The 25380-nt window shown below is 37.5% G+C and overlaps 6 protein-coding genes across 10 annotated transcripts; 4 read left to right on the forward strand and 2 right to left on the reverse strand.

Moving 5' to 3' along the window:
- The first annotated feature begins 519 nt into the window (after positions 1-519).
- LOC145901497 (uncharacterized) lies at positions 520-2953 on the forward strand. Its single transcript, XM_082989194.1, has one exon. The coding sequence runs from the start codon at positions 524-526 to the stop codon at positions 2693-2695; it is 2172 nt and encodes a 723-aa protein (XP_082845320.1). The 5' UTR covers positions 520-523; the 3' UTR covers positions 2696-2953.
- LOC145901500 (N-terminal Xaa-Pro-Lys N-methyltransferase 1-like) lies at positions 2946-3983 on the forward strand. The gene is made up of 3 exons (XM_082989196.1): positions 2946-3175; positions 3329-3578; positions 3724-3983. Exons 1-3 carry the CDS (start codon positions 3002-3004, stop codon positions 3981-3983), a joined length of 684 nt encoding a protein of 227 aa, XP_082845322.1. The 5' UTR covers positions 2946-3001.
- A 20-nt stretch (positions 3984-4003) lies between these two features.
- LOC145901499 (DDB1- and CUL4-associated factor 8-like) lies at positions 4004-8750 on the reverse strand. Its single transcript, XM_082989195.1, has 13 exons — positions 8419-8750; positions 8085-8350; positions 7904-7990; positions 7603-7799; positions 7398-7461; positions 7128-7339; positions 6686-6852; positions 6021-6235; positions 5775-5892; positions 5486-5609; positions 5165-5329; positions 4931-5037; positions 4004-4552 (listed from the first exon to the last, which is right to left on the reverse strand). The coding sequence occupies exons 1-13, from the start codon at positions 8721-8723 to the stop codon at positions 4414-4416; spliced, it is 2166 nt and encodes a 721-aa protein (XP_082845321.1). The 5' UTR covers positions 8724-8750; the 3' UTR covers positions 4004-4413.
- An 806-nt stretch (positions 8751-9556) lies between these two features.
- LOC145903750 (uncharacterized) lies at positions 9557-16232 on the forward strand. 3 transcript variants are annotated; one of them, XM_082991882.1, is made up of 12 exons: positions 9557-9808; positions 10368-10497; positions 10572-10725; positions 10974-11100; positions 11276-11451; positions 11639-11817; positions 11952-12042; positions 12274-12420; positions 12677-12750; positions 12822-13540; positions 13754-13997; positions 14411-16232. In XM_082991882.1, exons 1-12 carry the CDS (start codon positions 9652-9654, stop codon positions 15267-15269), a joined length of 3057 nt encoding a protein of 1018 aa, XP_082848008.1. In that variant the 5' UTR covers positions 9557-9651; the 3' UTR covers positions 15270-16232. The 3 variants fall into 3 exon arrangements, with proteins under 3 accessions (XP_082848008.1, XP_082848009.1, XP_082848007.1); XM_082991883.1 differs by having other exon boundaries at positions 12861-13562; positions 13767-13997; positions 14411-16230; XM_082991881.1 differs by having other exon boundaries at positions 12822-13562; positions 13767-13997; positions 14411-16229.
- LOC145903751 (threonine--tRNA ligase 1, cytoplasmic-like) lies at positions 15225-25219 on the forward strand. Of its 3 annotated transcripts, none has more exons than XM_082991886.1 (18): positions 15225-15284; positions 17483-17588; positions 17823-17942; positions 18050-18158; positions 21154-21274; positions 21551-21675; positions 21825-21960; positions 22156-22284; positions 22420-22527; positions 22687-22824; positions 22935-23101; positions 23350-23521; positions 23655-23783; positions 23954-24043; positions 24190-24278; positions 24544-24673; positions 24797-25018; positions 25083-25219. In XM_082991886.1, exons 2-18 carry the CDS (start codon positions 17516-17518, stop codon positions 25206-25208), a joined length of 2184 nt encoding a protein of 727 aa, XP_082848012.1. In that variant the 5' UTR covers positions 15225-15284; positions 17483-17515; the 3' UTR covers positions 25209-25219. The 3 variants fall into 3 exon arrangements, with proteins under 3 accessions (XP_082848012.1, XP_082848011.1, XP_082848010.1); XM_082991885.1 differs by lacking the exon at positions 15225-15284 and adding an exon at positions 16480-16576; XM_082991884.1 differs by lacking the exon at positions 15225-15284 and adding an exon at positions 16915-17175.
- On the reverse strand, positions 18170-20913 carry LOC145903753 (uncharacterized). The gene is made up of 8 exons (XM_082991887.1): positions 20738-20913; positions 20440-20560; positions 20272-20308; positions 20141-20207; positions 19881-19991; positions 19621-19727; positions 19482-19545; positions 18170-19362 (listed from the first exon to the last, which is right to left on the reverse strand). Exons 1-8 carry the CDS (start codon positions 20787-20789, stop codon positions 18266-18268), a joined length of 1656 nt encoding a protein of 551 aa, XP_082848013.1. The 5' UTR covers positions 20790-20913; the 3' UTR covers positions 18170-18265.
- Positions 25220-25380: the final 161 nt, after the last annotated feature.

Consider the following 25380-nt stretch of genomic DNA (forward strand, 5'->3'; position numbering starts at 1 on the left):
GTTGAAACCTACAGCACATCTGTTATTTTATCAAAAATGATATTTATGCGAATTTTATTACAAACGTGAAATACATACAAAGCAATATTTTGCAAATACATCAATAGGGGTAAGTATATTTAATTTGTTTTACAGGTATAGTACTCGGTGAGCATAGTTCAAACATGACTGCCATGTGTGCAGCAGTGCTAGTGCTATGACGCTTGTATTTAACCATGCGTGAAAGATACTTTTGAAGGCGCCAACAGCGTGCATAGCAATTTGCTTTTTGAGCAAATGCGAAAGTTTTGAGTCTTTGGAGTTACTTGCGTGTGTAATGACGTTAAAATAGTAGAATAAAAAGAATTGTGCTTAATCTGGTTATCTTTGTAATCTAATGGCATTGAATTTGAATCTACCATTTTTATAACCAACAAAAATATTTAACTTTCTTGTAGGCTTATTAATTTATACAATATAGCCTATAGCTGTATGATTGACCTACAGGCTAACCACTTCAATTGTTTACATGGCAGAACTGGAAATGATTTCGTACATGAATAGTGCATTTAATGTTGCCAATATATGTGTTGTTATTGTGTTTGTGATAACATTCTTCTACTTGTGGAGACGATGGTTTGGAAAAGTCAAGGTTAACTGCTGGTTCTGCAACACAAACTGTTTTGTTAGGTATCGCATGCAAAATTCCTGGCATTGTCCTCACTGTCACCAGTACAATGGATTTACAGCATCGGGTGATTACAACAGTAGCATACCAGGCATGCATCATGAACATTTAAATACTCCTGCAGGAAACCTTGCAACGCCGGCAAAAAATGACACAACATTTGCAGATCAGCCTATTCACCTTTGTACAAAATGTACGCGGAACCAGCTACTGAAAGTAAAACAAATGTCCCAGTTTGAGCCAATACGTGAAGATAACTTCCAACAGGAAGCAAAAGCTTATGAAAAGAAGTTGGACAAACTGTATAGTTTGTGTGAAACATGTCAAGATGCCACCAACAGACACATCAGAATGCAGGATACCATCATAAGGGGCAGTATGTTGTCAAGAAAACGACTGGTTATGAAACAAGCTGAAAATTCTGCTGACAATAATAACAATCATGGTGCAATGAAGTTTAATAATATTTATTCTTCTATGAACTCTGTCTTATGGGCTGTGGTATTTGTGTCTTCTATTGTTTATGCATGCAGTGTTGCTGTATCTAGTTTAAGTACTGCTCTCAATCCTATGTCATTCTTAGTAAGATTTCCAGGTAATTTTGTGGTGGATGTATGTCATTCTGTTGCCATATGTGGATTTGTGTGTAGTATCATGGGCACAGTTTTTGAAACATCTTTAAAGCGGTCTAATATGTGGTGCACGCTATTATGGCTTTTTCATGTATTTGCCATACCTTGGTTAAAAAAATTGAATGCTGTTCAAATAGTCACTTCCCCAGTGATGACAACTTTAAAACAGGCTATACATGGAATGGACAATTCTTCCTTCAAACAACCTTTGATACACCTTGCAATGTTAGCCTTTCTTTACTTGGCTTCTGTGCTTGCTTTAATTGTATCAAGTGGAATATGCTTGTACCATTGCAAAAATAATTACAAACCAGCAGCTTTAAAAGCAACAATGACAGGCAAGTCCAAGAAGTTTGTGAGAAGTTACCAAAATCAGAGAAGTTCTTTGGTTACATCTTCTGTTCCTAAAGATGATGACCTGTATTCAGATTGTAGCATGCCAAGTGAAGATGAAGTATCCCCAGTATCGAAACGACAACACTTAAATGGTGGTGCTGGCAATAGCATGGACCAATGTCTAAATGGAAGCCTGCTTGGTTTAAACTTACATGATGCTCAACACCCTGGTTTAGATCAAGCAAGACAACCAACATCTAACAGTGGATTTACATCCGCTTTGCATACTCCTCCACCTTCCAGATCATCCAGTCTTCTTTCGTTGACTTCTCATCATTCAGGACAAAACTACTTACCGGGAAGCAGCATTGCTGGAGGTACAAGCACACCACACCAGCCTGAGTTTGCAAAGCCTTATGACAACATACCATTTAGTCGTTACAAGTCCTATACTACTGTTAGTGGGGTTCCAAACCATAAAGCCATAGGAGACACAAAATCTTCAGCATCCTTTCCAGCTTCTAATTGGAATAATTTTAACAAACCTGGCACTCCACGCCAAATAATTCCTCTTTCATCAAAAAGAGGAAGTCGACCTCTCATCAGCCCAGCAAAACTAGATTGGCGAGGCATGAATCAAAGGAAAAGAGCCTTTAATGCAACAAGTACTTTTAGACAGTCCCCGTTTAAAACTAACACATCAAATTGGGAACAGAAGTCACAACTCGACATTTCATTCCACGATAGTGTCAGCCAAACTGGGGACAATTATCGACCTGAGTTGAGCGACAACGAGGATGAATTTACGTTTCAGACACCCCGGAAACAAACTCTTCAACAAAATGATGTGGACATGAACTCTTCGTCCCCACGATCTGTAATATCAAACTTGTCATCAGTTACTATGAAAGGCATCGAAGAAGTGGAAAACAGTCGCCTGTGCAAATGGTTGATGTTCGCATGTTTGGTCCTTAATCTGGTTCTGGTCGTACTGCTTATATGGGATGTTAAAGTGATGAGGGAAGCTCAAAGCTGGAAAATAGGATCCTCTACACTTTAGCTGTTGTCTGTACTTTTCGTTTCTATATTTTGTGACTGTATTAGTGTATTTGTTTATTGGTTGTGGTATTAATCTGTTTAGTAGTTTTGTAGCCTAATTTTCTAGAAACTCTGGAGAAACTAATTGTGTCAAAATGCAATGCTTTGCTCACTGCCTTGTCTGCAATAATTTCAAAATGCCCACACATTCTTATTTTGTTCATTTGGAGATGCTTCAGTTTGTGCTCAATTTTGTTTCACAATATAGATGGTGCTGTCTGATAAATTGATGAGCATTTAGTGTTAAAGTAGGCATTAGTAGAAGACAATGAGCCTTATTAGCGGCTGTTCAGATGTGTCATCTGAAGAAGACTTTTACGGCAATGCATTAGAATATTGGAAAGCTATCCCTTCCACATTGAATGGGATGCTTGGTGGATATGGCCATGTCTCCAACATCGATGTCAAAGGGTCACAGTCATTTTTAAAATACTTTATACAGGTTGGTTGTTTTGTGTTCGACTAAGTAACCACTAAACAGGGTTTATTCCTATGAAATGTTAGGTATAACTGGAATTTGTGTAAAACTGCATGAAAAAAAGAGTTTATCTTGTAGCAAGGTGTCGGTTAATGTGACTCTAAGTACATTTGACAGGGAAAACAGAGAATGAAAACACAAAGGGCATTGGACTGTGGAGCAGGAATCGGGCGTGTGTCCAAGGACCTTCTTTTGCCCATGTTTGAGACTGTGGACCTCGCAGAAGTAAACCAAGCTTTTCTTGATCAGGCAAAAACTTACCTTGGTGCAGATGCCAAACGTGTTGGCAAATACATTTGCTCTGGTCTACAAGATTTGAAGCTGGAAGAAAAATCCTATGATCTTATATGGGTTCAGTGGGTCACAGGTAAGCTATTTTTGTTGTGGCCCAATAATGCAAATGTGGTTCACAGCAAGGTATTGTTCAGTTTCCATCAACCCTTACAAAACCATAAACAAACCTTGCGGATGCTGGAGCAATTACTCTTTTGTGATGTTTTATATTTCTGCAGGTCACCTGACAGACCAGCATTTCGTCAAGTTCTTACAAGAATGCAAACGTGGTTTACGTTCCAGTGGAATTGTTGTGATTAAAGACAATGTTGCAGTTGAAGACGTTGAACTTGATACCATTGATAGCAGTGTGACAAGAAACATACAACAGCTGCAAAAGATTTTTGATGAATCTGGACTTAGGACATTGCGACAGCAAAAACAAACACACATGCCCAAAGAGCTTTATAATGTCACAATGACTGCTTTGGGCTCATAGCAAATATAAATAAAATATTTTTTTGTTTGTTGTTGTCACTTTTTTTGCAAATTGCGATTCACAGTCAAACAGTGATAAGAAAAACAATGGAGCAAAGCATAAAGGTGCCACCAATAAAACACAAACATGTTTGGCAAAAACAGGACAAACGATAGAAGAATATGTTTTGGGAGCAGCATGCCATGTTGCGAAAAAGAAAATGGTTGCAATAATTACACGATGGGACAAAAGTGTTTCAATAACTTACTACATAAGCCAAGAGACCTGTTCAACACAATTTGAAAAACTATAAAAGAGTGTATTGTTTGTGTTTTCTGTATTACAAGTTTATGAAGTTAGGGTTAGTTGTTGCCCAAAATACCAATGTGTTCAGCAAACCTGTATGTTGAATACTCTGTTTTTTACAAATATACAAAAACCCAATACAAAATTATGACTGAATACATCGTGGTTCTCTATAATTGTCACCAAGTTCTTCAGATGAACTTGAAGTTGTTGTGGAATCGCTCAGTTCACTGTCAGAACTTGAGTCTTCATTTTGTTCACGCCTCTCAGCAGCTCTACGTCTACTAATGCAAAATATACTTACAATCTTAATGTAAAGTCAATACAAATGAGGTTTGTATTAACACAATCTCGAGCTTTATGGCGAACAAAGACTTAGTAAAAGATAAAACAACAACTCGTTAAAGAAACGACAGGATTTATATCAGAAGTTGTTACATTATTACACACAGATGTCTAGTTAAAAATATGTAATGCCTATTTTGTTCTATGTAAGCCATGAATAAGATGAGTAAGATAGACAAGGTTAGTAATCTCTATTGCTATCCTGATTACAATATGTTCCTTTTTTAATTGTCGTCCATGTCCCATTGTGTTCCCCCAGTTGATGGGGGTTCTGGGTTTAGAAATTATTAATATTTGAATGCAGTTTTATCGCTTACGTCCGATTCCTTAATGTTCTCATTAAAAACCAGAGCATTTGTCCATCGATCATATCAGTCATACTTCTCATTTCTTCCTCTCTATCTCGGCGATTCGACAACATCAACTATTAACAACAGCATATGGATAAAAATAACTAAACAACCACTGGGTAAAATAATTTTTCTGTGAACAAAGCAGAATCAAAACGTAGTAATTTATCTACAAAACAGAACGGTACAAACAAAAATTACTTCTTTTAATTCTGTAATTTTAGAGACTTCGCTGTTTGATGGCACTGAAGGCGACCATATTTTCACTTCATGGTCAAGTCCACTTGTGGCGAGAATTGGTAATGCTGGGTGCGGCTCCAGAACATTAACGACACCCCCTTTGTCACCTTCCATCAGGTGCACAATCTGATAACACAATTTTTGTAATGAAGACATTGTCTAGCAAACAATACAACATTCTATACAATTGTTGTTAAATGATGAAGTAATTAATTAATATAAAATTCTTGATTGCAGTTGTAAATCTGTAGAATTTAGACATCAGTTCGAAGTAAAACTTGCCCGAGAAGATTGTTTTTCCCAGAAAAATATGTTTCCGCAATCGCTGCCAGAAACAACAAACTCAGAGTGGGGACCGTAAAAATTTACACCCTTCACTGTTGCATTGTTTCGATGACCTTTATACCTAAAAAGCACATAAATATACATTGTAAAGCTTTTCTCTTAACATGGTACTAGTCACCCTGGCCCTGCCATATTACCATCAGACACTAAAATGTGACTTAGTCCAAAATTTCCTTCTGACAACAAACATAAACCCAGTTTGAGGTTTAGATGAATGTGGATTTACCTCTTTATGTAGTCAGCTCCTTCAGAATGACTTGTGTCAAATAGATAGATATCCTCATCATTGTAACTGCAAAGTATCTCACTCCCATCCCAATTGTAAACAAGACAAGTGATATTGGCTGGAAAAAATACAAAAAATGCATAAGTTTCGGAGTCTACTATTATTTAAAGCAGGGCCTGATAAATACTGCTTAGTGGTGTAAACATCAGTACTGGGTATAACTAAATTATAACAAATGAAGTTCACCTTTAACATTTTGGGCATCTTGTAGATGTTGTGGGCAGTATGTTTTTACAGTGGGAAGGTTGGCTTCATTGTCAATCATTCTTCTGTCAAAAATATGAGCTTTTGTGTCTCGTCCGCTGACAGCAAACTCTGCTGGTCGGGATGGATTTGTGTGGATGGAATAAAGGGGAACCTTCTTGCTGCCTGTTTTTACTGTTACAAGCTTGCTCGCAGGTCTAAAAATTGTGTAACGTATTTCAATACAAACAATATTGTGTTGCTGCACAATGATAAACTGCTGTAGATAAACAATGATCATAAACTGTAAAAATTATATTAACAATGCTGATCTGTGGAGATTTTTAACCAAGGTATAGAGTGGGGATTTCTTCTGAATCTTCAATCACACATATCACTGTTTTCAAAATCTGTTATTTTTATTAATCTGTTCTTCTGGCACATATAAAAAAGGCAACTTTATTCACCGACGTTTCGCCTGTTATTCCACAAGGCTTCCTCATTCAACAAGGTGCCAGAAGAACAGATTATTAAATTACAATATGCCTGGCAGCAACAGGAACATTATATCCGTTATTTTTACTACATCAAACTTTTCAACATTGCTATCAATTCACAACATATTTTGTGCTTTAGCTTTAAAAGGTGAAGAATGGGAAAAAACTAACTTATCCATTCGTAAGTCAATCCCAAAAACAACTCCGTCTTCCCCACATGACAGAAAAGTTGCTTTTGAACCAACATCCAACGCCAACTTGTGTGCAGACCCACGATGTTGAGCAATTTTTTTGGTGGAAGTGCAAGTTCCTGTGGAGGATATGTTGGCAACTCTTACCTAACAAAAAAACACTCCATGATTCGGAATGATCATACAACATGAAACTAACAAACAAAATATCTTTTTAAATATTTAAAAGATTTAACGTAATTTAAAACCTATAATACAAACTATATGCATCTTGGTCATCTATACAACAGTACAAAAAAGTTTTCAAATTGACATTGTAACAGAGAAAAGTTACTTTTTTATTGTTACAATAAGTTGCTGCTATCAAGAACACCGTCATGATGCCATAATGTATCTCATACCTGTAGAACTAAATTGCTCACCTGCCCATCCCTTGCTGTGCTTACAACTGTAGCATCTCCACTCTCTGGCATGAACTTAACTTGAAAAACATTGCTTCTATGGCCAGACTCATAATTCACAACTGGTCTGCCTCCCTTTTTGCTCCACCAATCCCACAGTATAATATTGAGGTCATCACTGCCGGAGGCCAGCAGAGTTCCACTTTGGTTCATGTGAAGTGCATTTACACAGCCTAAAAATTCATTTAAAAGTTATGTAAGGTACACCACTGTTACTATTCATTATATCACCTTCATGCTTGACCAATTCATGTTGAAGTTCAAATCTCTTCACCATGTCTATACTACCACACACCTTGAAATAAAAGCATAAACTAAAAACATTGTGTTCACTTGCACATCTATGCCATGTTTATCTTTATGAGCAGAACTTTTAACAGCCAAAACATCAACTTAAACAACAAATGTTTTTCCACAAAAACTGCTAATTACTTACTTTATATGGCCAGTATCGAGTAGACAGACTATACTGTCTTTGACGGAGTTGTGCAACCGCCCTCCATTTTGGGTTTGGAAGGTCAGAAATATCCTTCTGTAACCACATTTTTTCTTCCTCCTCTTTAGCTTCTTTGTTTTCTTCATTATTTTCCACATCAGAAGAGTCACTTGGTGATGACAGAGAGCTTGATGATGCTAAAAAATAATATCCTGACACACCCACGTTAGATATCAAATAAAGCAGTGTTTATAGGAATTATTGAAAAGTGGCCAATTGCAACAAGAGTTGTTTTGCATACCTTCGGACCACTTTCTTTTTACTTTTTCTTCAAGGTTATCCCTTGCATCGACAAACTCATCACTTTCACTCTCATTCGTTTCTTCACCTAAAATTGCAATCACGAAAATAAAAGTATTTTTTTTATACAGAGTAACATATGCTGAAATTGATGGGAATAAAAATAACAGAGAAAAACACACCAGTTTTTGCTTTCTTTGGGTTTGTAGGAGATGAATCCTTTGCCTCTGACCCATCACTCTCATGGTCTGGTGAATCCCCCTCCATTTCACCATCCTCTTTTCTGCGCTTTGACTTTATTTTGCATTGTCGTTTTTTGAACAAAGATGTCGGCTTTTCATCAGTGGACATTTGTTGGTCTCCATTTTCTACAGTCATGCTTTCTTGTTTTTCAGAAAAATCTTTTTTAAGAATTGTCAAAAGATCTTCTTTATTGTTGTCTCCCGTGCTATATAATAAAACAACAAAAATTACCCTCCATTCAACAATAATCTTCATTTGCAAAACACCACATACCTCCTGTCTACTTCTTCAATGGATTTAGAAGCTGAAGGTAAATCGACTTTGTTTAAACACTCTATAGCTAGTTTATCAGAAGAGAAATCATTGTTTGAGTTTGCTTCTTCAGTATTCATAGTGTCACTCCGGGGAGTTTCATCTATTGTAACTGATTCACTGTTTTCATCCACTGTTGTAGTGGCACTGGAGCATGTGCCGAATCCAGAGTCGTCCATATTTTCGAGTTTAGGTTCATGCTGTTTTACAGGAAAACTTTCAAAAGTATTTTCTTCACTCTCTTTGAGGGGTGCATCATTATCCATGTTTGCCACATTAAATATACTTTAAAATAGCCTCGTAACATAAGTGGTAGTTAGTTTATATCACACCGATTTGGGATTGTCGCCTATACCGAAAACTTAATTGTGCGTTACGTAAAAACACAGTTCATTATGGAAACTTGTTCAGTCTTATGTAAATGTTGTCACGTTTCGTGTTCTTTAGACGAAGAGCTATATATTGAAGGCATGTAGTACATCATTGCTTGGCTATCCATGCAAAATTCCTGGGTACGCTTACACAGAACAAGCAGCAAACTTAGCAGTTCGCACTTTGCACGTAAACGGAATGTTGTGTTTTTAACTCTTCATGGCGATTACTGGAGCGTGAAAACCACGTGATTTAAATAGCACTGACTGGACCGAAATGCCAACCACAGAATACTAACTGAGTGGACTTGTGCCAACTTCTTTATTTTAACTACGATAGTGTTTGGGATTTAAAAGTTTGTCCATATCTATGAGACAAATCTCAATTAGGTTCATATGTCCACAACAGTCTAAAAAAGTGTCTATGATTAAATAAGAAAATAAAATTAAAGTTAAAAAGCAAAATTAAAATCCTTGCAACCAAATAATTTACTTATTTATGGAATTAAAATTACCACCTCACCCATATATCTTTGACTCTGTAGGCACGGTAAGAGTATGAGTTATTTAACGGCGCCCAAAGCAGTACGTTTACATTTGTGGGATAAGCATGAGCAGAGCTTAAAAGTGATTACGACAAAATGGACGTTGAATGTGAACTTGTGCCCTACCTAAATTTACATGTTGTTAACTAATTCTTTTTGCATATTTTCGTGTATTTCAGGGCAAAATGTTAAGAGAAGTAATGGGCGCAAAAGCTTGCCTAGTTTCAAACGGATAATTCGCTGATGCTTTGACGTTAGCAACTTAGCACAAAACCATCATGGCTAAGCAAAAGATGAACACCGAAACTCTTGTGAAGAAACTGAAGGCGGTTTCCAACACACAAGATAGCATTCCAATGCTTTCGTTATGGATCATTCACCACAAGGCTCATCACAAGTTGATTGTCGATCAATGGTTGCAAGTTCTAAAACATTGTATGTTTTTATTTTAAAATTTTGACATTTTTGGATAATTTACTTTTGATTTACAAATGCACAACGAAGCTTTTTTGCAACTTTGTGTGCAAATGCACCAGATTGGTAAGTTTGTAATTTGCACGGCGAACATTGATTGTGGCCACAAACCACACAAAGGTTTTTCATCTACTCCAGTCTGCAGAATATGGCAATTCCTTACAAGATCTCGGGCGTGCAAGACTAAATCTTTTCGCGTGCGCACGTGCACGACCCCTAAGCCCGCATGCAACGAAAACGATAAAACGTCTTTCTTTTAATTGTTTTTTGTTTAGACATTCACGTGCAGAAAAATTTTCATGTGCAGTCAGAAAAATTTGGCTGGCAAACAAAAAAAGTTGAAGAAAATCTTGCACGTGCAGCTGCCATACTCTGCTGACTGGCATCTACTAATGTCATTTTATTTTTTTGTGAGAATTGCCGACAAAGTTTTCACAACATGTGTGGAAGATTTTCCAATCAGACATATATACATTGCAAAAAAGGGAGCAGTTTTATAATTTAAAGTTTGTTATTTCAGCAAAAAGTCCACACAGACTGACATTGTTGTACCTATGCAATGATGTCATCCAAAATTGTCACCGAAAAAATGCTGACATTTTTAAGGAAACATTTTGTGATGTTCTTCCTGAAGCAATTACCTTATTAAGGTTAGTTCAACAATTTAGAAATTTGAATTATTGTACAACTCACACAGAACAATTGTGAAAATGCATTTCTTCAGGGACATGGTGATTAGACCCAATGTCGAAAGAGTGGTGAAGATTTGGTCAAAAAGAAAAGTTTTGGACTGCGAGATCACTGACCAGCTTATTGCTGCCTTGGTAACCAACAAACCTCCACAAAAGCTAAGAAACAAATTGCTGGTGGAATACAAAGTATGAATGTTGTTGGGTTTAAATGTCTATGATTTCTTAGACTGTGTATTTTTAAATTTTGCCATTTTTACAAAATTAGTAATGTTGCTTGTAGTATTTGTATGAAGTGTTTGTGATCTGTCAGAAACATCATTGCTTACTTGACATGCTAAGCTGGTGTGTAGGTATTCGTACAAGTGGGTAACCTCCTATCGCATATTTCATTATTGATATTCCAAGACACGATTTACATATGATTATTGTTTTAGACTGCAAACCTCATAAGTGAAATACAGAAGTTCAAAGATCTTGAAGATGAAATCGAAACAGAACAACAGAGGTTGCGAGCGATGAGGGTGGATGTTTCAAATTATGATGCTATAAGAAAATTAAAAGGTGAGAAGTGTAACGTTTGGCCATTACCTAGAAGCCTGGAGTGTTAGGTAACATAAATTTCTATGTCAAACTAATGTAGTTTTCAAGTACAAAAATCCTCTGCATTTTTGTGGTTGTAATAGTGTGTTAACAAAGTTTTTTTTATGACTGATTGTAAATAAACGTCTGATTTTAGACAAAATTGGTGGTGAAAGATTTTCCAAGGACTTTGAGGAATCTGCCACTCAGCTTGAAATTTTCCTGAAGCGATATGACAAGTTTGTGGAGAGACGAAAGCACTTGTTAGAACTCCTAGACCAAGGATCGGTTTACTATCATGCACAATATCACGAAGCAAAGATTGTTGTCAATGTAACATAATGAAATGCTTTAGTAGTATTGCAGTTCCGTAAAACATGTATGCAGCCATGTATTTTAGTGGCTTGCCAACTAAATTGCTATTAGTGTGGTGTGCTTGAAACTTAAAAATCAAACTTGACATTTGTTTTATGGTTAATGAATTTTGTAAACTTCCAAACAAACCCAATTTTGTGTTCAGGCATACAAGAGCTTTGAGGGTCGAGTAAATAAGATGAAGCGCGGTCTTGAAAAAGTAAAATCTACTCTGCCTGTTTCACATGCAACTACATTTGGAAGTGATTTAATGCCTTCACTTCCTGCTCATAACAATACAGAGGAAGATATGGAGATGTCGGATGATGACAAAGAGCTGGGAAGGTAAGTTTCATCAATACATAAGTAAAAGTTGAAGCGAAAAACATTTTACTACAACATGAATTGGCTGACTTTTCAACCATAGCTTATTGTGATTATTTTTATAGGTAAAATTTTTATCTTGTTTGTGTTTTTAGCAAGCCGTCGAAAATTGTGGCCGTCAACACAAGTTTACTGAAGCCCATTCAGAAAGCAAGCAGTGAAAAAACAACCAACAACGAAAATGTGGTATATTTAGCTATGGGCAATGTGGCATATGCTTCCTGGAGAAATTTCCTTTCGTATTGTCATAAGTTTGCCAGTCCCAGTTGTAATTGGATCTTCCATTCAATCACATTTTTCAAGAAGCACAAATTTTTTCACTCAAATGCACATAAAACAATATTTCTAAACTAAATCGTCACTTGGGCCAACTTAAAAATTCCCAATAAGCTATATTAAAAACTGCTTTGCTTGTAGTTAAAGTTACTTGCAACTGGATTGGAGTCCATCAAATCAACATCTTCTGAAATTGAAAAAGAAGATTTGAGGAAAGCTGTGACTGGGCTAATCAGTCGACCTGGAATGAGGGGAGCAAGCACTTCAAAAACATCAAACACTACAGTGGTAGACATATTTATGAGTCCTTTTGATGTCCTGCATTATTTGTTCTGAATTCACAAAACAAAAATAGGATAAACAAACAATTACAAAAAAACTTTGTGTGGTTGTCTCAAAAAGATTTACTTACACAAATGAAAATAAATTCACTGCCGCTTGTTGGACCAGTTGATTTATAATACTGATAAACCTTTCTTTTTTGGTTATTAACACTGCACCTTGTATAATGAAAATAAATTTTTACTGCATTTAATATTTATAGAAAAGTGATTCTGGAAACATGGGTAGTCTGACCATCACACGCTCCATAGAACAACCTGACTTTGACAGTTCAAGGTGAAAATAACATTTTGTTTTTCTAATAAAATGCATAATATGTGCAGATCACTGTGAAAATGTACGTTTAGACCTGGTTTACAAAATGACATCGACATCACAATTGGCAGCGAATCCCCACCATCACCAACTGACTCCCCAGAGCTCAACATCTCGAGTCCTCCAAGACACCAGAGCCTGGACTCCCGCCTCGCAGATCTTTTCAGGAACACAACCCCCGGTGACGCAGAAAAACCTGCCAGTGACACGGAATCTGACACTGGTGATGCTGCAAAGGTCCTGGATGACAAGAAAGAAGACCAACTTCCATCTTCATCACTGCTTCCAGGACTGGGAGGGCTCAATGAGATCAAAACGTCTCTACCAGGTTTTGCAGATGATTCTACTGTTTTAAACGAAAGGCAGAAAGATGCGATGGCGCATGGTGCAACTACTGGTGCACGAATTGAAAAAAGTATAAGCCAAGCCATACCAGTCATAGGAGGAGGGAGTGCGTTCCGAGCACCCACATCCTCTGTTCCTGACGGTGCATCCACTCCTACTCTTGATGAAACTCCTTTTAATATTCAAACGGATTTGCCGACCGATCTGAATTTCGGGGCCGGTCAATCATTTCTCTCTCCGCCAAGGTTTAGCGGCGACGCTTTAAGTTTTTTGAGCAAGTTCATGGGCCAGGCCACCAACACCGAGATAGAAAAAGCCGAGAACGCAATCATGGATAAGGTGAGCGCAAACAGCCGGGACGCATCACACGAAGAAGTCTGGAAAACAGCCGAGTCAACACAAGCAAATGACAAGACATACATGAATAGGTAGGCTTGCTTATACTGTATGTAAATTGCATTGTCGGCAAATTATTCGTAAATTATTTTATGTAAATATTTTGCAAATTCTTGAATGAATTTTCATTTTTTTCTCAACCCTGAGCACACGACATGCCGAAGAATAAGAATTTTTGTGACGTTTTTTTTTCGTGTAACGTTTGGCCAACGTAATAAATAACACTTTATTAACAGTAAACAGTCATGGAATACGCGGATGCCGTCACCCCCCAAACCGACGGTGCCTGTTCCCCCCTCCTGGGAAAGTCTGGCCTTGGCTCGGTCGAATTCTTTTCAGTCCGCCGTGAAAACCGAGCCTGGCCTCCCGCTGGCGATTAAACATGAATATCCCGGCGACGGTGCAGGGGAATTACCGACCAAGAAAGGAAGGTGGTCTGACGTGGGTCACGAAGACGCTAATTTTCGGTAAAGTTATTCTCTTAAAATTCCGCTAGTTTCATGTTTCATGCTGTACATCAGAGGTTCTTAACCCTTTTTTCACATTTCCAACTTTCAGTTTAAACGGAATCCTTAAGTTTTTCTATGCGGAACATCACAACTACTTTTGTATATTTCTGTGCTGATTAATTACTCACCTGCAACCCTCACTTCCCACCAGTTAAAAACCAATGCTTTACACGGTGTAAAAAACAGCCAGGCAAAACTCGAGCGTGTGTGTTCTACAACTTCCTGAGTAAATTTGTACAAGGGCGGTAGCGAAGCAATACGTGTGCGGTGTCCGGTCGGCGGTTATTGTTATTTTTCATAATTTTATCTTTAGCAGGAATTTGTATTTCAATTTTGTAATATCTCGTTTTCTTTCTGTATTCTTTGAACAGAAAAATCGAGGGTAACCCCGGTGCAATGGAAGGCCGAAGAAACAGCAATCTCATCACGCTTTCTGAGCTGAGATCAGAGCCAAAATCATCGCCTGTGACAACCCAACAAAACACGTCCTCCTACGAACCGATGTCTCATTTCAGGGAGATACTACGTCGGAAATCAGAAGAACAACCAAGTCAACCTGCATTTCACAATCAAAAAAACGTTGCGGAAAATTCGGTGCCGCCAAAAGAAATGGCGAAACAGCAACACGAAAGCGAGTCGGACGATAATGTGATGCACGTTTCCTCGCATGCTGTTATTGTTGGAACGAAGGGAAACCTGCAGGACTTCGAGCACTCCGTGTCGTACAGCACCTCGGAAATACCGGTTTCGTCAGTGTACGTGGCATCGGATAGCCAAGATGAAGAGGCCTTTGCTATGGATCGGGATCCTTACGCAAATCCACATCTTCCACCACCGCCACTTCCTCATCAGCAAACTTACGAGTATGAGGAGGAACATCACCATGGTAACGGATACAATGCTCCTGTGATAAGAGGTCCTCCTTCAATGAGGTTTCCACCACCTCACCATCATCCACACCCGAGAGAAGCTCCACCTCCTCCTAGACCTCCCATTCGAAGGACTTTTGTGGATGAGGAGCGTTTAGGATACGAGCTCAGCCTCTTGGAAGAGGAGAGACAAAGGGATGCGGCAATGATGGAGTCCATACACAGTCACGAGAGGCGCCCCATGCGCCCGGCAAGGTACCCTGTGAGACCTCCACCGCGAATCCGCATGAGACACCCAGTACCACATGCTCGTCCACGGTTCCTCGGTGGTCCGAGGCCTCCAAGAATGCGGTACTACTGAGGATCGTCCCTTTCAGTGAGTTGCTTTTCCCAAGAAAGTTAAAGATGGCGTGCTCCTCAATTGAGCTCTCATAGAGCGGTGGGCCTCGACATGCTTGCGTTATGCTGATTTTTTTACGCTTGTTTTAAACCGTGTGGCGTCAGACGTTAGTGTAAATAGTAATGCTCGTTCTTCAGTTGGTAATAACACTTCGCTGAGCACAAGCTGGAGAGTGAGGTTTGGTTTTATTGCCTTGTGCGAAGAACTGAAAAAGTCAAAAATCAAGTTGGAAGACAAGAAGTTCCACATTTGGAGACTATGGAGTTAAGCGATGAAAATAAACGCTTTTATATTTGCTGTTTTGAGCAAATTCGGTGTTTTTTCAAACAGGTTGCTGTCTCTACGACGTTGCGGTTTAAAGTCCTGTCGAATCAAATTAAAATAGTGTTTTATTATGAAGAAATAAGTTCAATTATAACTTGCCACCAAGAAAGATTGCAACTTACAATGGTGATCGTATGCCATGCAGTTCAATTTGGGCATTGATTTTTGAAAAACGTTGTGTAGCACCGGGTTAGGGTTGTCTGAAAGTAAACTGAGAAAATAGATTCATTTGCTAAATTTTCTTGTACTAAAACTTCTACCAGTAACGCTGTTTTGGTTTGATGTGACAAGTTAACAAACAAACAACCACGTGTATTTGTGGTCATGCATGGTTGCAGTTACAATTTGGCACATTGTTTAGTTTCGAAAAAACTATATTAATAGTATGATGACAGCGAAGTGACACATCAAGGTAATTATTAACTTGTTAATGGGAAGTAAGTCAATGGCTCGATTGATGAAAGTTTGAGATGATGAAATTTCCCGTCACGACTCTAGTGATTATTTAAATGCGGTTGTAATTTCACGCTAGAGTGATTTCAATGCTGATCTAGCTGGCGGCTAGAAACGTTAATTTGTAAGTTTATTTTTTCAAGTAAATGGTGCAGTTTTGTCCGTTACGAAGCATTTGTGACGGAGATATTTAGAAAGAAAAAAAAAATTGCTGTGCTATTGCTTAGCTTGTGTCTTCGGCGTGCTGAGCTACACTAAAATTATTATTTTTGAGCATTTAAACGTTCGATATAATTATTTTAGTGTTATGTTCTTCTTGGTGAAGACAATATTCATAAAAAAATGAAGCACAAAAGACTTTGTTTAAAAAAGCTTTGTTTTTGTGTGTTATTTCAGACGGTAAACCAAGTTAATAACATGATCAAATGCATGGGCTGAAACGGTTATTGCTTAAACTGGGAAGTGGTGACGTCACAAATCAGATTAAAACGGTAGATAATACACATATTCCGATATGCATGATTCTTCAACTAAATGTGTTGTTTGTAAATGTTCAGATTCTGCAATTGAACATCCTAAGTATTTCCCGCACATGCTGTCTTTCATTTTATCAAGTTTCTTTTTACAAACAATGCATTCCAAGCCAAGTTTTAAAGCTGTTTAGGACGTATCTAAAAAAGTATTCAAAATGTTAAGAATATACTAATTCCATGTGCACTTTTAGTCAGACAAGATAATATCCCGGGTTTGTATGTATGTAAATCCACTGCATGAAGCAAGTCTGAGTGCTGTATTATATTTTCCTCCTTGATTCTGCATGTTTTGAGAAATGGTTTATACAATTTACAGATGAATAATGGACGCTAGGGACATAGGGCAACTGCAGATAAATAGGGATACTCTGGTTAGACTAAATAACCACTTAACTGAAAACAGCTACATTTGTGGATTTAATCCCACTGAAGCTGACAGCCAATTAGCATCAAAAATATTGGATAGCTCACTTACTCTTCAGGCATATCCAAGCTTGCAGCGCTGGTTTACTCACATTTTGAATTTGGGGCCATATAAACTACCTGTGTTTGTGGAGGTGTGTTGTAAGGTTTAATTGTATTTTGCCATTGGTGTTCAGTTTGTCAATCTCCTTGATTTAAAATACATTTAAGATTTATTTATTAATTTGCGTTACCTACACCAACAGCAACAGATGATATTTTTGCTGATAGTATTTTTTTTAATTGCCTTTTACATCTATTTTAGATTGAGTTGTGTGTAGAGGTGGTTTGCAGTGTGATACACCTGTATTGTTACTAGAGCAACAATACATATACATACATAATTTTAATTAAAATATATATATAGTGTACATACAAAGTATGTTATATAATATGTTTTAGGTGTCTCATCCAGTTAGACAATTGTTGACAAATATGGCTGACAAAGAAAAAGAAAATGCTCCTCCCCCAAAGGGGAAACAGGAGAAGAAGCCAAAGCAGAGCAAAGGTAAAAACATTTAATGGTTGAAATATTGTTGATTTCATTTAATTTCAAATTTGTTCAGTTATCCGAATGTAATTGATAAAATAATATGAAGAAATGGTACTTAGTTTGAATCAACCCGTTTTTTTGTATTTGACAAAATATAGTGTCACTCAAGCGGAGTGGTTTCTAGCCATGTAGGTCAACATGTCAAGTAACTTAATATTTGCAAAATCTCTGATGTGTTTTTTTGTGCAGGCAAACCAAGTGGTGATGGAAGTGGAGGTGTTAAAGAAATGCAACCTTGGCCGGTTTACATTCAGGAACGACAAGAACTTTATGATAGACTAAAGCTGGAATCTGATCAACTGCTAAAAGGTAAGCTTTAATGTCCAAAAATCTACATCTTTTTTTTATTAACTATCTTTTAATCCTGAAATACTTGACGATGCCGTTTCGTAACTGTTGCTTTAATTTGTTGACAGAGAAGCAAGAGTCTCAATCTTTACCTATCAAGATTACTCTACCTGATGGTAAAATTGTGGATGGCATGTCATGGGTGACCACTCCCTACCAAGTTGCTCAGGGAATAAGGTATGTGAAAGCACATTCACTGCACAATTTATTTACAGTGTTTCAAAACACAAAGTAATAACACAAGTTTACAGAACATGAAAGATACTGCAATGTACATGTAATTGTTACTCAATGCTACTTGGGTCCTTTTCAGCACTACTTTCATCAGGTGTTACAACATTGTTTTTTTTATCTTCAATTTTCTGCTTTAATAAATCCTCAAAGTCATCCAGTATATCCATGTTTAGCGGTTCCATTTCTGACATGGAACCATCAGTGAGACTATCACTACCCTCATTCTTTTCATTCTCATCTTCAATTTCATTCTCTTTTGGTTTCCGGACTTTCTTTTTGCTTTCCTTGTGTACAATGGCATACACAACTGATTCTTCCAGAACATCACTGTAATGTTCTTCCTTCAGCTTTTTTCCAGCAGTTTTGTCGAGTGAATCTTTTATGATGTTGGAATCATGGGCATCTTCTTCAGCAGGTATCAAGAGCTCTTCATCTGGAACATCAATATCATCCCAAGCTCGCTCCTTGCTACTTTTATCAGCTTTTAAACTTATTTGTGCTTGGTCCCGGTTGTTGGTGTTTTCATGTGAGGGTGTTGCTATTTTCTTTATTTCGTTGTTTAATCCTTCCACTATTTCTTCTTTGTTCCCATTGGTGGTAGCGGACTCGTTGTCTGTTGCCTCCACCTCGAACGATTCATCTTCTGCTTTCTGCTCCTCCTCAGATGGACATGCAATTGGATTAGCAATGTGATGCACAATGGGTAAATCTGTGTCTTGTTCTTGGTTTTCAGGCTGCTTGACACCAACATCTGACTCAAGAGATAGAGATGTGGTTGGTGTTCCCATGACAGGTTGGGAAATGTGCATGCTCCCTTGTTCTTCCGGCAAAGCAGGTTGCGTTGTGTCAAGTCGTTGTGAAGCAGATGCTGTACATGCTTCTGCAACAGGTTCCAGTGCAAACTCATAGTTTTCTCCTTCAATATTCTCTTCCTCTTCGAGTGATTCTTGTATTGGACGCTTGCTCAACGATGGTTTGTGCATCAAAGTTGTTTTGGCCATAAATACATCATCTTGATCGGTGCTTGTCACCTTGGAAGGAGCTACAAATTCTGTTTGAACAGGTGAGGGTTGGACAAAACTTGTTTCAGCCAGATCGTGTTGATCATCCTCGACTTGTATTGGAGATGTTGGTTCATCAGTCAAAGCTGCAATAACCAGGTGTGACAAAAGTTAAATTGCTTGCAGGCTATGAATTGCACAATAACCGTGAGACTCAATATCTGTATCACATTTTTTTAGGGGTATTGTACATTGTATGACATACCCTTTCGTGTTTTGATTCCACTGGTTAATTTAATACTGCTGTCATAATTGTGTGTCCCTGGCCCCTGAATGAACACAGAAGTTATGTAGCAAATCTTGGAAGAATTTTTGATGAGTTTAAAGTGTGACACTTGTCTTACCTCCTCCTCTCTTTTTCGAGCACGTTCTATTGCTTGGTATATGGGATCAGCAGGCAGTGGTGTTGTGGGTGATCGATAGGACAATGTACCAGCTGGCGTTGGGTTTGCTACGAGAAAAAAAGTTAAGTTTTGGTAGCAACAACAGAACACAGATAAACATTATCTTTGGTATCTGTGCTATAACATGCATCACATATTGAGACTAGTTATTGGAAACTAATCTAAAAGTAAAAGAATGGATCTTTTATTTTGGTATTTACCTAAAATTAGGTTGCTTGTTGTCTCTGTATCCAAGTCGCCTCTTGTTTCATTCATAGGAGTCAGATACTCAGAAGTATGTTGTTCATAGGGGGGTGGAAGACTTCCCGGTGCTAAAAACAATTAAAGTTTCTTAGATTGTCATGAAACTGTGCAATGGTCAAATCATTTATTCATCTTGGTAATTTGTATACTAAGCACATAAGCAATAGTTCGGTATATTTGCAGTATTATGGTAAAGGTGACAATAGTGCTTAAATACTTGCTACTGAAAGTGAACTGTGGATTGTGGCTGGATGAGGTGGTGGTGCTGATGGCATTGCTGCATCCTAAAAAGTAGTTGTGATAAATGAGATCAAGATTTGAAAATACAAAATGCACAAATTGTGTTACCGGTTCTAGTGGTAAAAATCCCTCATTGGTGTTTCCTCTAAAAATACAAAGTGGTTTTGAATGCCATGTACACTTAGGTATTAGCAGCAAATTCCTGCTGTTGTACTTGGGTGCAAACAATGTTGTCCTGTTTTAGTGTATGCTGTTGCCTTATCTTTTGTTTGATACCTGTTTGGTTCAGACCTCCGAGCTTCCCTCCGTGCTTTGCGCCTCGCATACTTCACAATTCTTGTGTCCAAAAACACCGCACTCACAGCAATCAGAGATGCCAGAAATACTGTACCTGCAACTGTAAAAATATCCATTCTTGTTATTCATCTGCCATTTCACAACACAATAATTTCAATATTGTTTTCAAGCTCTCGCTGAGTTTCTGCGTCCACCTTCTTGCTAGACTTTATTTCAAACAACAGAAACATTATAAAAGAATGTTTAAGCAACAAACAACAACAATTTTGTGACTTACTTGCACCGTAAGTATAATAAAGAATTGTTAATGCAGATGGCTGCAGCACCATGATGACGGTTTCAGAATGATTTACAAATTACTTCTCTAGCAGGTACAGAAACACCTGATGTTCGTGATTCGAATGGTGTTCATCTCAAATCCCCGAAAACTAAATCGGTCCTAGTGTCACATGAACAAGGTTTCCCCTGTTTCTGCTTCGTTGGCCATGTTTTGGTGTGAAACCCCTTTTTTTCGCTTGCAGTGAGCCATGACTGCGGTGGTACTTATCACATCCTTGTGTCTACCTCACATCAAGTGAATGCCCACTTTGAATATTTGGGCTTTCTGTCCAAATAAATGGCTTTAAATTCGGATTTAAAGCCCATGTAATATGTGTTTAAACAGTTTATGCATAATTTTCTTTTGTTTTACAGTCAGGGTCTGGCTGATAACTGCATCGTCGCGAAAGTAAACAATGTGGTTTGGGACCTTGACCGACCCCTAGAATGTGATGGAAAGTTGCAACTTCTCAAGTTTGATGACGAAGATGCGCAGGTTGTGTTTAAACCTGACCTATTTCTGTCAAGTTAACAACAATAGCTCATGACCCTTAAAAGTGATAATATTTATAACAATGTTGTGTTTTGATTATTGTTGAACAACATTTAAAGTATTCCAAATAGCATTTGTGATGGACTCCCTGTAAATTTATCTATTTTTCCAACAGAATTTTTCACACTCTGACATTATGCCTTGTAGAGAAACTTACATCGCACAGCATTTAATTTTGCTTATATATGTAAAGCTTGAACTGTGATGTATTGTTTACAGGCAGTGTACTGGCACTCCACTGCCCATATATTAGGTGAAGCAATGGAAAGAACCTATGGTGGATGCCTGTGTTATGGACCTCCTATCGAACAAGGGTTTTACTATGACATGTATATGGAGGACAGGTCAGTTGATACAATACGTATAAATGTTGCTAACAACCTGTTAAATGTCAGAAAAATTGTAATTGTATGCATAAACCTAAGTATATATACAACAGCACACAGCAAAGTTTTTTTTATTAATCAAAGAAATTTCAACTTTATCTCTTCAGAATTGTATCAGACAAAAATGATTTTCCTGCTGTTGAAGGTGTGATGAAATCAATATTGAAGGAAAAACAACCTTTCGAAAGACTTGAAATTACTAAAGAAAATCTTTTGAAGATGTTTGCTTACAATAAATTCAAGGCAAGCATTATATGGATTTAGGATTTTGTTCTGTCACATAGTAAATTGCAGTTTAGTTTTAAAATGAAAATAAATAATGTGCAACAGTACAAGGCAAAACACATTAACATAACTTGAAAATAATATTCAAATTTAAACCTTGAAACTGCATTTTTCATAGTAAACACTTTATTTAAAGCCACAATTTGTCTTTAGGTTCGAATCCTTGAAGAGAAAGTCACAACTCCCACCACCACAGTGTACAGATGTGGTCCATTGATTGACTTGTGCAGAGGACCACATGTCAGGCATACTGGAAAAATCAAGGCATTTCAACTATACAAGGTGTGTAACCTCCCTCAAACATAAGAGTTTTATGTTATGGTTAATGAGAGAAAGATGAATACTAATTATATCGACGTACTTGTTAAAAACAGTCAAAAAGATTGAAGGCTTGCCATTAGTGTATATCTTTTTTAGAACTCTGCTACATACTGGGAGGGTAAGCAGGATATGGAGTCACTGCAGAGGATATATGGAATCAGTTTTCCCGACAAGAAGGAATTGAAACAGTGGCAACAGTTTCAGGTATGTTACTGCTTCACATTTCAGTGTGAACTCAAAAAGCTCACCTGGTAAAATACTTTTTATTGCAACTCATGTTTTGACATGCCGGGTAATAAAGTCAAAAACCTGAAAAATAAATAAACAATTGAATGCAAAGCATCACAAACCACCCTAATTTAGGAAGAAGCAAAGCAGAGAGACCACCGCAAGCTGGGTAAAGTGCAAGAACTCTTCTTCTTCCATGAACTTAGTCCAGGAAGTTGCTTCTTCTTTCCTAAGGGGGCATTTATATACAACACCCTTATCAAGTTCATCAGGGTAAGTTAGTTTGCCATGATATTCCTATTGAAATAAGATGTAGCTCTTTTAGCTTTATTGAGTATTATATAATAAAAAATATAAACAGGCAATCAAATTTATTTTTGTAGGAAGAGTATCGAAAGAGGGGATTTCAGGAGGTGGTTTCCCCAAATATTTATAACTCCAAATTGTGGATGACTTCGGGTCACTGGCAGCACTACTCGGAAAACATGTTTTCATTTGAGTCTGAAAAAGAAACCTTTGCACTCAAACCAATGAACTGCCCTGGGCACTGGTAATGACTAAATGTACAAAAGCACAAATGTTTTTCTGTTTTTAAATCACTCTGTGGCTGCAACAGGATGTTTTTTCTGCTTTTTAAATTTGACCCTCTTAGGTTTCTGAAATCTAAAAATTTAATAGAAAGTTCATTTGCTGGTAATTACATCGTGCACTGGAAATAATTAGTTCTGTTTAACTTGTTTTTTATTGGTAAGATTTACCTTTGTCTCAAGTTTGAATAAGAATCGGTTATGTTTACAGTCTGATGTTCTCGCACAAATCGCGTTCCTGGCGGGAACTGCCCCTGAGGTACGCAGATTTTGGAGTTCTTCACCGCAACGAGTTGTCTGGTGCCTTAACTGGCCTCACTAGGGTGCGGAGATTCCAGCAAGACGACGCTCATGTTTTTGCTAGGCCAGAACAAATTAAACAGGTGTGTGATTGATCATCTTAGTGTGCTGGATCAAAGCACTGCAGCTATAACAAGAAGTTAAAATGGTAAAAACTTTCCAGTTAGTCATGGTTAAACAATGCAAAATTGTATAAACTGTTATTTTGTGGCGTAGGAAATGGAGGGAGCCCTGGACTTTTTGAAGGCTGTATATGACACGTTCGGATTCACTTTTAAACTCTTCCTCTCCACTCGGCCGGAGAAATTCCTGGGAGATATTGAAATGTGGAATGATGCAGAAAAGGTACGAAATCATGTGATCACATGACAAGTAGAAATCGTGACAGAAAAGAGTGGTTTTAAGCATCGGTTTGAATTTTGCACAGAAGATTAATTTACTTGCTGATTATACTGTCTTTAGTAGTAATGTGTATCGTTACTATAATTAATATTATAAAAAAAATTCTTTGACAGCAACTGGAAGAATGCCTTGAAGCATTTGGTCAACCGTGGAAGCTCAATCCTGGTGATGGGGCATTTTATGGACCAAAAATTGATATTCAGGTAAACAAAGATTTTTAGTTTTAGTGTGTCTGTGTCAGAACTATAAAACAAAGCAATGTTTTTTAAAATGATTTGGTGATAAAGCACCCCGTTTTAAACAGCATAAAATGTATGAAAATCATTACCAAGGAAATGTATTTGCTCAGATCATGGATGCCTTGCGTCGTCCTCATCAGTGTGCAACAATCCAACTCGATTTTCAACTCCCCATCCGTTTTAACCTCAATTACGTTACGTAGGTTTACATTGTTCTTACTTGTTAGTATTACTGTACATGTGTATGGTTGCGCATAGCTGGAACAACATGATATTACAAATCAAAAAAAAATGTGTTAATGGACAATATATACAAGAGTAAAATTGCATTGGCATCTATAAAACCTAACAATAAATCCAAATTATGTCCCTACCATATGTTTAGTAATTATATGTTTACTGTAAACCCCCATCTGTATTTGGCTTATGCAACTGTTTTCATTAATAATATTTTCTATTTCAAGTGGAGAAAATGATGAAAAGAAACGACCAGTGATTATACACAGAGCAATTTTAGGTTCTGTGGAAAGAATGATTGCCATTCTTACTGAAAACTTTGCTGGCAAATGGCCGTTGTGGCTCTCACCGAGACAGGTATGTTTAACATTGGGATTGCAAGCAATTGGAGTTGGTTTCCATGTTAATGATTTTACAATTTTATTTGAATGATATATCATCAAATTTTGTTAGAAAACTATTTTACATTCTGTTTTTTAGGTAATGGTGTTGTCCGTGTCCGTGAAATTTGATGACTATGCAGAGTCTGTACGGTCCAAACTTCATCTAGCTGGTTTTGAGGTTGACCATCGATGGGACCACGGCCTCACATTAAACAAAAAAATCAGGAACTCACAGTTGGAACAATACAACTTTATTCTTGTGGTAGGGGAAAAAGAGCAGGCAAACGGTACAGTCAACATTCGCACCAGAGACAACAAGGTACAAATTTATCATCATTAAACTTTATGCTTTGTGCCAAAACCCCCTAAAATTGTTATTTCAGGTCCATGGAGAGTTTAAATTAGATGCTGTTATCGCTCGTTTGACTGAGCTGGTTAAAACGAGACACAAGCATGCTGAAGACCAGTTTGGCGAGGGAATGGAAAGTCATGAAAGCGTTGCAGCATAATACTGCTTTCCTAATTTACTTAACCTGGTGAAGGTCATTGTACATTGTCATAAGGTCGTTAACAAGACACACTACCTATTGGTTTTAGAATGGAGTAGATAGTAGACAAATGCTATTGGAAATCTATCGTATTCGTGCAGTATCCCATGGAAAATAAACATAATTCAGTGCT

Source organism: Ascidia mentula, chromosome 5 (assembly GCF_947561715.1).
Source record: "Ascidia mentula chromosome 5, kaAscMent1.1, whole genome shotgun sequence".
In the NCBI taxonomy this organism is placed as follows: domain Eukaryota; kingdom Metazoa; phylum Chordata; class Ascidiacea; order Phlebobranchia; family Ascidiidae; genus Ascidia; species Ascidia mentula.

Excerpts from the sequence above, each read along its gene's own strand:
- LOC145903751 (XM_082991884.1), top strand. The coding sequence starts at position 16,942 with ATGGACGCTAGGGACATAGGGCAACTGCAGATAAATAGGGATACTCTG. Across the intron at positions 17,176-17,482 it reads AACTACCTGTGTTTGTGGAG|GTGTCTCATCCAGTTAGACA; the intron begins GTGTGTTGTAAG and ends AATATGTTTTAG. Across the intron at positions 24,674-24,796 it reads TGTGGCTCTCACCGAGACAG|GTAATGGTGTTGTCCGTGTC; the intron begins GTATGTTTAACA and ends TCTGTTTTTTAG.
- LOC145901497 (XM_082989194.1), top strand. The coding sequence starts at position 524 with ATGATTTCGTACATGAATAGTGCATTTAATGTTGCCAATATATGTGTT.
- LOC145903753 (XM_082991887.1), bottom strand. The coding sequence starts at position 20,789 with ATGGTGCTGCAGCCATCTGCATTAACAATTCTTTATTATACTTACGGT. Across the intron at positions 19,728-19,880 it reads AACAAGCAACCTAATTTTAG|CAAACCCAACGCCAGCTGGT; the intron begins GTAAATACCAAA and ends TTTTTCTCGTAG. Across the intron at positions 19,546-19,620 it reads CTCGAAAAAGAGAGGAGGAG|GGGCCAGGGACACACAATTA; the intron begins GTAAGACAAGTG and ends GTGTTCATTCAG.
- LOC145901500 (XM_082989196.1), top strand. The coding sequence starts at position 3,002 with ATGAGCCTTATTAGCGGCTGTTCAGATGTGTCATCTGAAGAAGACTTT. Across the intron at positions 3,176-3,328 it reads TTTTAAAATACTTTATACAG|GGAAAACAGAGAATGAAAAC; the intron begins GTTGGTTGTTTT and ends TACATTTGACAG. Across the intron at positions 3,579-3,723 it reads ATGGGTTCAGTGGGTCACAG|GTCACCTGACAGACCAGCAT; the intron begins GTAAGCTATTTT and ends ATATTTCTGCAG.
- LOC145903750 (XM_082991881.1), top strand. The coding sequence starts at position 9,652 with ATGGCTAAGCAAAAGATGAACACCGAAACTCTTGTGAAGAAACTGAAG. Across the intron at positions 11,452-11,638 it reads AAGCAAAGATTGTTGTCAAT|GCATACAAGAGCTTTGAGGG; the intron begins GTAACATAATGA and ends TTTTGTGTTCAG. Across the intron at positions 13,563-13,766 it reads GACAAGACATACATGAATAG|TAAACAGTCATGGAATACGC; the intron begins GTAGGCTTGCTT and ends CTTTATTAACAG.
- LOC145901499 (XM_082989195.1), bottom strand. The coding sequence starts at position 8,723 with ATGGATAATGATGCACCCCTCAAAGAGAGTGAAGAAAATACTTTTGAA. Across the intron at positions 7,991-8,084 it reads CCCAAAGAAAGCAAAAACTG|GTGAAGAAACGAATGAGAGT; the intron begins GTGTGTTTTTCT and ends TTGCAATTTTAG. Across the intron at positions 6,853-7,127 it reads GCACAGCAAGGGATGGGCAG|GTAAGAGTTGCCAACATATC; the intron begins GTGAGCAATTTA and ends TTTTTTTGTTAG.